General features: G+C 42.5%; 1 protein-coding gene across 2 annotated transcripts in view; it reads left to right on the forward strand.

Moving 5' to 3' along the window:
• Positions 1-13,397, forward strand: part of TAF1A (TATA-box binding protein associated factor, RNA polymerase I subunit A) — a 47,724-nt gene that overhangs the window by 22,718 nt on the left and 11,609 nt on the right. For both annotated transcript variants that reach the window (XM_040351410.1, XM_040351411.1), the window contains exons 8-9: positions 5,640-5,706; positions 13,171-13,294. In XM_040351410.1, the coding sequence (XP_040207344.1) occupies positions 5,640-5,706; positions 13,171-13,294 (191 nt within the window). The remainder of the gene's footprint in view (positions 1-5,639; positions 5,707-13,170; positions 13,295-13,397) is intronic.

The raw sequence follows: 13,397 nt of genomic DNA on the forward strand, positions 1-13,397 counted from the left end.
TGATTAACAGTGACCATCAGAAGCCTAGCGGCATATAGTGTTTTCTGCATAAAGATATGATGGTGTTTATCTGGTTCTTGGGGCATTGCATTAATAAAGAGCTAATTTCATCATGCAGGAATTTAATCCATTGTTCCCAGTAGGTCTGGATGGCTGGACTAGACCAGATGAGGTGATAGAAGGATTTTTTTACGGTCTTTAAATTCAGGGCAGGAAGGGTCCCATTGGGGTTTGTATGGGTTGGAGTCAGGTACGTTCTGTGGAGTGTGTATATATGTGTGTAAGCCTGTCGGAAAGCTTTGGAAAAACAAACTTGCTGGCTGCCAGGGCATCCGTCCATCCTCCTCCAGCTCCTTCACTTCCGCCACCCAAACTGCTCCTCAGCCCACAAGTCGAGTCTGACGCTGCAGGTAGTATAAGGTTGGAGTAACGGAGGTCAGTTTTTTTGAGTTTACTCCCAGGAGAACATTCACTAGTTCTAAAGAAGTGAGATCGGGAGTAAAGTTCCAGAATTGCGACTGCAGTGCGTGACAGAGCTGGCCAAAGCAAAATAACATGGAGTTGGGCAGGTTAGTTTGAGATCCTGAAAAGATTTAACTCCCGCACTGTTCATTACCTGATGGAGATATATAACCCCTTGGTTAATCCATATATCAACACCTGGAAGAGTGAGCAGCTCTGGAAGGTTAGAATTATCCCATAGTGGCATGTGAGCGTGAATGGGGGAGGCTTTCAGCCAACGCAGTGCCAGCACCCAATTCTTGCAGTGGTGGTAGACCAGTCCCTTGCGCCCCCCCACACTTTAGTGAAATTGCACATATCGCTAAGTAGGATCTGAAAGGTGTGTGCAACTTGGGTAGGGGGGGGGGGTGTAGGGCATGCTAAAGTGAGGTACCCAAGTTTGTCTTCCTTGTCAAAATAGAAAAAGTGGGACATTTGAGCAGCTAGGTAATAAGCGTGGAAAACGAGTAGAGTAGTTTCAACCAGTTCCGTGGGTTTTTTAAGGGCTCGCTATGATAACTTATGACGAGAACTACCCCAAACAAATGAATTGGGGATGGAGTCCATGGTTTTAAATGCACAAAGTGGCAAATTTGAGGAGTGCCAAAAAATGTATAGGAGTTTGGGCAACAGGATCATCTTTATCAAGTTGATATGGCTCATGATCCCAAGGGGAAGCGCCCAGGTTTGGGTTTTAACTAATGTGTATAGGGGTTCTGAATTCAATCTAGCATATACTTCCTAGGAACAGGTGACTTGGATTCCTAGATATTTAGGTTGGCTTGCTCTTATCAAAGACAGTTGGGCTTGATCAACATTTTGGGGACCCAGGTCTAAAGGGAGAATCTGGGACTTGTCCCAGGTTATTTGGAGGCCAGAAAACTTCCCAAAACGCTCAATAAGATTCAAAGCCGCCAACAGAGAGGGACACGCATCTTCCAGATACAACATATCATTGGCATAGAGGTTGACAGTTTAAACCAGGGATCCCAACCCGAGTCCTCTTATGTCTGGATGTGCTCTGATGGCTATTGCCAGCGGTTCCACCGCCAGAGCATACAGCAGCGAGGGTAGTGGACACCCCTGACGTGTACCTCTACTCAATGGGAAGGGATCCAAGATCTTGCCATTCACCTTAACTCTGGCCACCGAGATTGGTACAGAAGTTTGATCCATGTGATGAAGTTGGGGCCAAATCCGTATCTGCTAAGGCATTCCCACAGGTGCTCCTATTCAACTGAATCAAACGTTTTAGCGGCATCTAGGCTGACCACCACACGAGAACCTACCGAATCATGGGTAGCCTGTAGGTTCAAATACAGACATCTTAGGTTAAAGGGCGTATTTTTGTTGGGCATGAAGCCTATTTGATAGGCTATTCGAATCGCTAATATTTTAGCTAGGATTTTGATGTCCAGTTTTAGCAATGAGATGGGGCGATAGGATTCATGGAAGGTGAGGTCCTTCCCGGTTTAGGTATTAAGACTATCAAGGCTTTTTCACATGGAATTTGGGAGGGTAGAGGAATCAAAAATATGTTTAAATAGTTCTTGGAGTTTCGTCACTAATATCTCTAAACTGAGAATAACATTCTAATGGGAGTCCATCCTTGCCAAGGGCCTTAGGTGTGAAATTACCTCATCAAAATCAATGGTAATGGGGGCTTCCAGTTGTGTTATTTGAGCCCGAGACATTGAGGTAAAATGTATAGGCTGTAGGAAAGGGACTAATTCATCATGAGTATATTGAGTAGTAGAAGAATATAGGGCAGAGAAAAATGTGTGGAACCTCCCGGCTACCAGGCCAGGGTTAGTGGCCCGATGGCCAGAGAAGTCGACAAAAGATACCACCACTGGGGGCCTGTGATCCAAGTGTGCTAGGTAAGCTAGCAGCCTGCCCGCCTGTTCCCCATAATCAAAGATCCTCTGCTTGCAGAAGAAAATGTTCTGTTTTTTTTTAGCCTTTTCAAAGTGTAAAGTATTAACGAGATGAGATTATACTTTCACTGAGCAGTGTCTGGAGAAGGGTGTAATTGAAAGGCACGCTCTAGGGATCTGTGTTGGTATAAGTGTAGCGCTTAAATAAATATAATATATAATGAAATATTTGTATTCAAATTGACATTAATAATAATTATAGTAATGCAAAAGGGATCTCTAGCAGCTTTGCACATCTAGAGTGAATTTTTTTTTTTTTTGCCCATTCTTCTTTTCAAAATAGCTCAAGCTCTGTGAGATTGGATGGAGAGCACCTGAACAGCATTTTTTTTTAAGTCTTGCTACAGATTCTCAATTGGATTATGGGCTGATTCACACCTATGCATGTTTAGTGCTTTTTGCAGATTGGCACTACAGTCCATTTAACATGGTTTCCTATGGAACACGTTCTGTAGTGTAAATCTGCAAAAAGCACAAAAAATGCCTAGGTGTGAATTGGGCCTTAGGTCTGAACTTTCACTGGGCCATTGTAACATATGACACTACTTTGATCTAATCCATTCAATTGTAGCTCTGGCTGTGTGTTTAGGGTCTTTGTCCTGCTGGAAGGTGAACCTCCCCCAGTCTCAAGTCTTTTGCAGACTCTATCAGGTTTTCTTCTAAGATTTCCCTGTATTTGGCTCTATCCATCTTCCCATTAGCTCTTATCAGCTCCCCTGTCTCTGCTGAAGAAAAGCCTCCACACAACATGATGCTGCCTCCACCATGTTACACGGTGGGGATGGTGTGTTCAGGGTGATGTGCAGTGTTAGTTTTCCGGCACACGTAGCGTTTTGCTTTTAGGCCCAAAAGTTGTATTTTAGTCTCGTATGACAAGAGCACCTTCTTCCACATGTTTGGCTTCTCGCAGACTGCAAACAGGACTTCTTCTTATGGCTTTCTTTCAACAATGGCTTTCTTCTTGCCACTCTTCCATAAAGGTCAGATTTGAGGAGAGCACGACTTGGTTGTCATGTAGACAGAGTCTCCCTCCTGAGCTGTGGATCTCTTTAGCTCCTCCAGAGTTACCATGGTCCTCTTGGCTGCTTCTCTGATTTAATGATTTCCTTGCCCGGCCTGTCAGTTTAGGTGGACGGCCATGTCTTGGTAGGTTTGCAGTTGTGCCATACTCTTTACATTTTCCGATGATGGATTGAACAGTGCTCAGTGAGATGTTCAAAGTTTGGGATATTTTTTTTATAACCTAACCCTGCTTTAAACTTTTCCACAACTTTATCCCTGACCTGTCTGGTGTGTTCCCTGGCCTTCATGATGCTGTTTGTTCACTAAGGTTCTCTAACAAACCTCTCAGGTTTTCACAGAATATTTGTATTTAAACTGAGATTAAATTGCGCACAGACTCTATTTACTAATTAGGTGACTTCTGAAGGCAATTGGTTCCACTAGATTTTAGTTAGGGGTATCAGAGTAAAGGGGGCTGAATACAAATGCATGCCACACTTTTCAGATATTTATTTGTTAAAAATGTTAAACCATTTTCCTTCCACTTCACAATTTATGTGCCACTTTGTGTTGGTCTATCACATAAAATCCCTATGAAATTTAAATGTTTGGTTTGTAACATGGTTTGTAACATGACAAAATGTGGGAAATTCCAAGGGGTATGAGTACTTTTTCAAGGCACTGTATTGCTTAGGGATGTCCTGTGGTCTAACAATCAATTTGTGTCCTGTACTGTATGACTTGAGATGAATTTTTTTCTATTCTATTCAGTAATACCTTGGTTTGAGAGCATTTTGCAAGACAAACAAAATGTTTTAATACATTTTGCCTTGATATACAAGCGATGTCTTGATATAAGAGTAGCGTCATGTCACAACTGAGTATAAAAAAGGAGAGGCGCCTCTAGGTGTAGCAATATGATTAGGCGCCTCTAGGTGTAGCAATATGATTAGGCGCCTCTAGGTGTAGCAATATGATTAGGCGCCTCTAGGTGTAGCAATATGATTACATTTAATGAAGGTACAACATTTAGAAAATTATTGCTACACTTAGGCCTCGTACAGACGGGCAAACATGTACGATGAAAACGGTCCGCCGGACCGTTTTCAGCGTACATGCCCGCCCGGAGATTTCTGTATGATGGCTGTACACACCATCATACAGAAATCCACGCGTACACGATACACGGCGACGAGGCCGCGACGACGTGCGTGGCCCTGGCAGTTCAATGCTTCCACGCATGCGTCAAAGTCATTCGACGCATGCGAGGGATGGCGGCCGCTCGGACATGTACGGTAATTCTGTACAGACGACCAAAATGTCCGACGGACAGGATTCCAGCGGGCATGTTTCTAAGCAAGTTTAGAAACCTTTGCCCGCTCGAAAACGGTCTGGCGGGCAAATGTACGCTGGAATCCTGTCCTCTCAGCTGTACAGACGACCGATCATGTCTGCTGAAACTGGTCCGCGAACCAGTTTCAGCAAACATGTTCGGTCGTGTGTACGGGGCCTTAGAGGCGTCTCTTCTCTTTTTATGCCCTGTAAAAAAAAAAAAAAAAAAATGCTTTGATATACAAGTGCTTTCTATTACAAGCATGTTTCTGGAACCAATTATGCTCGCAATCCAAGGTTTTACTGTATTTGAGGTACAATACAGGACACAGGTCCCTCTCCTCTTTTCTCTGTGATCGCTTACTGCTTGCTAAAAAACTGGAGCCTAATGGAGTAGGCAGGGTTATACAAGTACACTGGAGGGTGGTCCCATCAAAGCCTTTACCAATGTCCAAACACCTGAAGGTATCGGCATATAACTAATGATCTAAGAATCAATTTCTGTACTCTACTCCAAGGCATGGATTTTACAGGTGCATCAAAATGCCTATTTCACTGGTACTCTGGACTAAACCAAGCATTTAAACCTTGCAGAGTATAGAGAGCCCCACTGCCAGGGATGTTTTCACCAATGGATAGTCAAGTTAACTGACACCAAATTTGGCCTTGGCATCCAGAATTCAGTGGCCTCTTGGCATCAATGGGTTTAACCTCAGGAAGAGGCAGTGCAAATTATTTTTATATATATATATATATATATATATATATATATATATATATATATATATATATATTGTGTGTGTGTGTGTGTGTATATATATATTAATAATATTTTTTTTTTTAACCAGTGTCTCTTTATTTTCCCAGATTTTGCATGCCCTGGTCCCATCACACAAGCTTATGCTGGAGTTCAGTAGGCTTCTAAGAAACTCAGGTGAGTTATGTACGGTATCATTTGTGTGTGTGTGTGTGTGCTTTTGTTTGTTTAAATTTTAAAGCTGAATATAAATGTATACCGTTTTTTATGAGCAGCCAAATCAGTACATTCCTTTTTTTCAAACTATAACAAATGCTACATGGCAACTTGCCCTGGTGGGCCAATTGTCCTTTTTTTGTTACATATATATATATGTGTGTGTGTGTGTGTGTGTGTGTGTGTGTGTGTGTGTGTGTGTGTGTGTGTGTGTGTGTGTGTGTGTGTTACTGGCAGTACAGAAACCGTCTAGAACAAGATTGTCTTGAGAAATCTGTAGGTTTATCCATGGCAATCCTGTAAAAAAAAAAAAAAAAGATTACACTAATAATCTGTCAGCGTGAGTTAAAAGCATACAGGGAGTGCAGAATTATTAGGCAAATGAGTATTTTGACCACATCATCCTCTTTATGCATGTTGTCTTACTCCAAGCTGTATAGGCTCGAAAGCCTACTACCAATTAAGCATATTAGGTGATGTGCATCTCTGTAATGAGAAGGTATGTGGTCCAATGACATCAACACTCTATATCAGGTGTGCATAATTATTAGGCAACTTCCTTTCCTTTGGCAAAATGGGTCAAAAGAAGGACTTGACAGGCTCAGAAAAGTCAAAAATAGTGAGATATCTTGCAGAGGGATGCAGCACTCTTAAAATTGCAAAGCTTCTGAAGCGTGATCATCGAACAATGAAGCGTTTCATTCAAAATAGTCAACAGGGTCGCAAGAAGCGTGTGGAAAAACCAAGGCGCAAAATAACTGCCCATGAACTGAGAAAAGTCAAGCGTGCAGCTGCCAAGATGCCACTTGCCACCAGTTTGGCCATATTTCAGAGCTGCAACATTACTGGAGTGCCCAAAAGCACAAGGTGTGCAATACTCAGAGACATGGCCAAGGTAAGAAAGGCTGAAAGACGACCACCACTGAACAAGACACACAAGCTGAAACGTCAAGACTGGGCCAAGAAATATCTCAAGACTGATTTTTCTAAGGTTTTATGGACTGATGAAATGAGAGTGAGTCTTGATGGGCCAGATGGATGGGCCCGTGGCTGGATTGGTAAAGGGCAGAGAGCTCCAGTCCGACTCAGACGCCAGCAAGGTGGAGGTGGAGTACTGGTTTGGGCTGGTATCATCAAAGATGAGCTTGTGGGGCCTTTTCGGGTTGAGGATGGAGTCAAGCTCAACTCCCAGTCCTACTGCCAGTTTCTGGAAGACACCTTCTTCAAGCAGTGGTACAGGAAGAAGTCTGCATCCTTCAAGAAAAACATGATTTTCATGCAGGACAATGCTCCATCACACGCGTCCAAGTACTCCACAGCGTGGCTGGCAAGAAAGGGTATAAAAGAAGAAAAACTAATGACATGGCCTCCTTGTTCACCTGATCTGAACCCCATTGAGAACCTGTGGTCCATCATCAAATGTGAGATTTACAAGGAGGGAAAACAGTACACCTCTCTGAACAGTGTCTGGGAGGCTGTGGTTGCTGCTGCACGCAATGTTGATGGTGAACAGATCAAAACACTGACAAAATCCATGAATGGCAGGCTTTTGAGTGTCCTTGCAAAGAAAGGTGGCTATATTGGTCACTGATTTGTTTTTGTTTTGTTTTTAAATGTCAGAAATGTATATTTGTGAATGTTGAGATGTTATATTGGTTTCACTGGTAAAAATAAATAATTGAAATGGGTATATAGTTTTTTTTTGTTAAGTTGCCTAATAATTATGCAAAGTAATAGTCACCTGCACACACATATATCCCCCTAAAATAGCTAAAACTAAAAACAAACTAAAAACTACTTCCAAAAATATTCAGCTTTGATATTAATGAGTTTTTTGGGTTCATTGAGAACATGGTTGTTGTTCAATAATAAAATTAATCCTCAAAAATACAACTTGCCTAATAATTCTGCACTCCCTGTATACCTTTTATTAGTCTTAAAGTGATGGTGAAAAAAATGTGTGATAAATAATAACCGGTGATTAGACCAAAGTCCACTGAGTGAGAGAGTGTTTGATGAAAAGGAAGTGTCCAAAAACATATGTATCTTGACGACCCAAATGGTAATTTTCAAGCCACTGCTGAACCCGGGATAATGCTACAGTACAGTGACTAAATGTTGTCACCCTGGGACAGGATATGTGTTACTGGCAGGATCCCCAAGGGAAAGTTTATGTAATATAAACAGGGCACAGTGCCGAGTGCCACACAGGAGAGCCCAGGGAAACGATAAGCAAAAATTAAATGGTTAACCGGTTAACGACCACCCACTGTATATATACGTCCTGTTTTTAAAGATGGCTATCTCGGTAACGGCAGCAGCTGCTGCCACAACCGAGATATCCATCTCTTCAGTGAGCGGTCCTGTCAACGGTAACGGTGGTCTCCGCGGCAGAATCGCCGTTATCGGTGGCGGGAGAGGGCCTCCCGCCACTCTCAGCCAATGACAGCTGATCACGTGATGTAAACAGAAGATCGGTAATCCTATTTTGAGTGAGGAGGCAAAAAGAGCCCGACATCGGTCCTGAAGAGGTATAGCCACATCACCTGTGCCTGTCAGTGCATATTGGTGCCACCTATCAATGCCAATTAGTGCAGCGTACATCAATAAAGGAGAAAAATTACCTGTTTGCAAAATTTTATAAAAAAATAGAAAACAGTTTTTGTATGTTAAAAAAATAAGAAAAAACAGCAGTGATTACCACCGTGGGGAAAAAATTATAAAAATTGAGATTTGGGTACAGTGTTGTATGACCGCGCAATTGTCATTCAAAGTGTGGTAGCGCTGAAGGTTTAAGTGCCCAGTTAGCAAGTGGTTAAAGCAAAACTATACTGCATCCGAGCACCCCAAACCAAAAAAGGTATTTTAATTCCTTTTTAATAATCGGAAGAAGAAACCCCCCCCCCCCCATTCATCCATGTCTCCATGCTTTATTTTGCTGAGAAATCAATTTGGAAAAATGCAGCCAAGATGATGCCATCTTCAGTAAGGGCAGATGGTTCATGAAGCATTTACTTCTTGAATCCATCTGCCCTTGGTGCAGGCATGCAGGTAGGAAGGTTGTATGACATTATTTTCCTAGGCCTGAAAACCAGGAAGTAACTAAAATGTTAAACAAAGTTTTTAAAACAAGTAAATATGATAGCAAAGTATATCTATTTACTAACGCTGGCAGCATAATGATTAAAAGTAATAGTCAATGCTGACACAGACAGAGAGATGTTTTGGTTTAAGTAGTTTTAGCTTTTTGTTCTAATGTAATATAACAACTTTCCAGCAGGTGGCGTATTTTGTGCGCAGATGTATTTTTTGTACTAATATCTGTATGATTTTATCCGCCACACTTGCAGCTGTATAAACCCAAAGCTGCTGGCATTCTGCCCAGATTTATTTTTTCTTTTAAACCTTACCTTTTCTCTCTTAACTTCTACCTGCTTTTCATTATCAGTGTTTACTACGATGAGATGAGACGGATTAACAGTTGATAATGCAGGAGTCAGTCTCCCCTTTCATAAAACAAAATCCTTTGCATGTGGCTGGATTTTCATTATTGCACCCGTTCCCTCTGGGTTGACTTTTAATTGTGTGCCCGCAACAGAACCACAGGTGCACATCTTACAGCAATGTCGTGGCTAACTAGTTATGGAGTTGCTCTGTAGTGTGTTAATTTAATGAGTGATGGAGGGTCAGTGTTGTAATTTGCACCTCCTTAGAGAGAGCATGCTGCAAGGTGGTGCACGAAGGTGGTCTCCTAGGAAGTAGTGGTGTGAATTATTTACTATTCACCTTTTATAAGTGACTATACATCCATTCCCTACAGTGTGGGATATAGCTGGAATCATCCTAAATATCTATGAAAGCCCATTAAATTGCAGCCGATAAATTAATGAGGGGTGTGTGTGTGTGTGTGTGTGTGTGTGTGTGTGTGTGTGTGTGTTTTTTTTTTTTAATTCTCTGCATATATGAGCTGATGGGAAGTGGGTGCCTGATTGTCTTTGTTCAAACTCGTTACTGTAACTAATCGCAGCCCAAGAGAGCTATCTGTAACACTCATTTGATATAACATTCTAGCCACCTTTTTATTTAACCACTTCAGCCCCAGAAGAATTGGCTGCCCAATGACCGGGCCATTTTTTGCAATTCGGCACTACGTTGCTTTAACTGACAATTACGCAGTCATGCAACGTTGCACCCAAACAAAATTGACGTTTTTTTTTTTTTTTCCACAAATGGAGCTTTCTTTTGGTGGTATTTGATAACCTCCTGCGGTTTTTATTTTTTGCGCTATATACATAAAATAGTGAACATTTTGAAAGAAAAGCAACATTTTATACCTTTTGCTATAATAAATATCCCCCAAAAATATATATATAAAAAAACGAATTTCTTTCTCAGTTTAGGACGATATGTATTCTACATATTTTTGGGGGAAAAAAATCGCAATAAGCATATATTGATTGGTTTGCACAAAAGTTATAGCGTCTACAAAATAGGGGATAGTTTTATGACATTTAAAAAAAAAAAAAAAAAATATATATATATATATATATATATATATATATATATATATATATATATAAAATTAGTAATAGTGGTGATCAGCCATTTTTTTTTTTTCCTGTGTAAATGACACTGGCGGGGAAAGTGTTAAACACTAGGGGGCAATGAAGGGGTTAAGTGTGTCCTAGGGAGTGATTCTAAATGTGGGGGGCTGAGCTACAAGTGACACGACGGTGCCCGCACAACGGCAAGTTCAAATGCGCAGGCGTGCCATTCTGCCGAAGTATATTGGCGTTAGCCGGTCGGCAAGTGCTTAAAGGGTTTGTGAACGCATTTGTCTAAGTCATTGCCAGACCCTCTATTAGAGCCTGAAGAAGGCCCTGTGACACTTCCTGAGGATGTAGTGGATATCCACTCCTGACTTTCAGGAACCCATCCATCAGGATATGTCTCACTACCGGGAAGACAATACTGGGTCCTCCTGAGCGGGCCCCAAATGGGACGCCTTCAAGGCAACTGTACGGGACTCCTATGTCTCTAATATAGTTAAACATAGGAAATCTACTCAGGCTACCCTTCGGACCTTGGAGTCCTTCTTAGAGGCAGCTAGGGCCCAATATACTGCACTCCCCACTCCAGATTCCCATGGTGTCTTGGTGGTGGGGACACATGAGTCCCTTGATCTCCCATAGGGTGGATACAACTCAGAAATCACAACTTTATTTGTCGGCTAGGTTAAATGATCACAGTGGTAAAAATGGAAATCTGCTGGCCTGTCTTTCTCGTACAGCACACATGTCCATACCACAAATTCAATTACCCGGTGGCTCAGTTTCCTCAGATCCTTTGACCAGACATTTAGGTCCTTTTTATGAGCATTTATACTCGGCTCCGGTGCCCCCCTGCTGAACTTGAAATGCCTGTTGTTTTTTTTTTTTTTTTTTAATCCATCGAATTCCCTGAATTGGAAAACTCCCACAGACTTATTTTGGATAAACCCTGGACGATTGAGGAAATTGGAGGCCATATATTCTCTCCCTCCAAACAAAACTCCATGGTTAGATGGTTTACCAGTAGATGGTACAAGTCCTATGTGGAAGACTTGGCACAGAAACTACATTCTCTGTTTTGGAGTGGCAATGGAGGAAGGCTAGCTTCCTGCCTGTGTGAAGCATTGATTGTAGTGTTGCCCAAACCTGAGAGCACATATGACAATATTTGTCTTTATTTAAATATTGATAGGGTGGCCACTGACCAGAAAAGTGGACTGGTGTTCTCATTGGATGTGCTGAAGGCTTTTGATATAGTTAACTGGTCATTTCTCTGGGAAACTATGCACCAAATTGGGCTTTTAGCCTCCAATACATTAACTGGGTCCGCCTGCTCTACACCAACCCTAGGGCTAGGTTATGTACCAACAAAGGCATCTCTGATGTATTTTCTTTGCAGAGAGTTACTAGGCAGGGCGGCCCACTCTCGTCGCTTCTGTTTGCGCTGGCAATAGAGCCTCTTGCTCTGGCACGGCGACGGTGGGGGAATATGTTTTGGGGCCATCTGAAAAGATCTCCCTCTATGTGACTGACACCTTTTAATATATCTAGATGGCTCGGAACAGTCCTTTGTGTCCCTAATGGGGGTTGTGGAGGAGTTTGGGAAGGTCTCCGGGCTCCATGTTGGATGGATGGGATAAATCTGTGTCGTTTCCAATTGGCCTTGACCTCAATTATACCCATTTTATCTCAGTCTAAACTGACCATTCAGCTGCTTTTTTAAATAGGTGGCTCTCTAATGGATGTTAATTGGCTAGCTTGGCAGGAGGGTAATAAAGTGTTGGGTAATAAAGTGTTAACAAAATCAGGCGGGGTGTCTCCCTGTGGCACAATCCCAACTTCTCAGCGCTCCTGAGCCACCCGGATTTCCTGTGGTGGACACGATTAGGTGTCACCCATACCTCATTGTTTGTTAACATTTGTGCTTCTAAAGGCTCAGTGCGGAGTGACTAATAAATTATTTTTAAAATATCTTTTACGTCATGCCACAGTTTGCAGGTTTAACCCAGGAACTCTTTGTTTCCAAGACCTTTATTGGTTCTAATGATCAATATACACAGTTTAAAATTATACTCCTGCCATTTTGGACGAATGGGTTTTGACTCTCCTGCCTCCTGTTCTCCCATAGGGTGGAGTGATACAGTGAGCGGCTATGGCCGCTCGCTGTATCACGGGAGCGCGCCCGCAACTTCTGACCACCATGCGAGCTCTTGCATGACTATGGTTAGTAATTGTGGGGAGGACAGAGACAGCCGCCGAGGGACCCCAGAAGACATGGATCGGGGCCACTCTGTGCAAAACGAACTGCACAGTGGAGGTAAGTATAACATGTTTGTTATTTTAAAGGAAAAACATTTTTTCCTTTTAGTGACGCTTTAATGCATTCTATGCATTAAGGTGAAAAAACATCTGACTATTACCAGCCCCCCCCCCCCCCCCCCCCAAATTTTACTTCCCTGAGCCCTGGAAATTCCTGCGTCGTGAACGCACTGGATATTTGCCTGGGCTTCTCGTCTCTTTATTGGATAGATTAATAGCAGCTCAGCCATTGGCTCACGCTGCTGTCAATCAAATCCAATGACCCTGGGGCGGGGCCGAGTCCTGCACTCGGCGGCTATGGACGCCAAATGTAGCACACGGGAGAGTGCCCGCAAGGTAACCCCCCTTGGAAGAGCGCTTCCCAAAGGAGGTTATCTGAGGCGAGGAGGAACCGAAAGAGCAGCAGAGGGACCCCAGAAAACACCATATGACATGTATGTTATTTAAAAAAATAAAATGCGAACCCATAGTATCACTGTAAGTGTATAATGTAAATCATTCTTTACTCAAAGTCACAACTTTTTCTGTTGACGCCTCTGCGTGTTATGTTTGGCAGGATCAGATGAACATCACCAGCTTGCATTGCATGTTCTGTTTGACCTCCTGGATTACTCGGGTTGGAAGGACAGTGTAGTAGCATGGAGGCGTTTAGCAAAGCTGCTGAAGAAAACCCTAAAATGGTGAGCAAAGTCCTCATGGCAAAAAAAGCTGCGATTTTTGGTGCTGTCTTGACTATATGAATACAAATACATTCCTGACATGTCACAAGGTATGTTTTTTACC

This window comes from Rana temporaria, chromosome 4 (assembly GCF_905171775.1).
Source record: "Rana temporaria chromosome 4, aRanTem1.1, whole genome shotgun sequence".
Taxonomy (NCBI): Eukaryota; Metazoa; Chordata; class Amphibia; order Anura; family Ranidae; genus Rana; species Rana temporaria.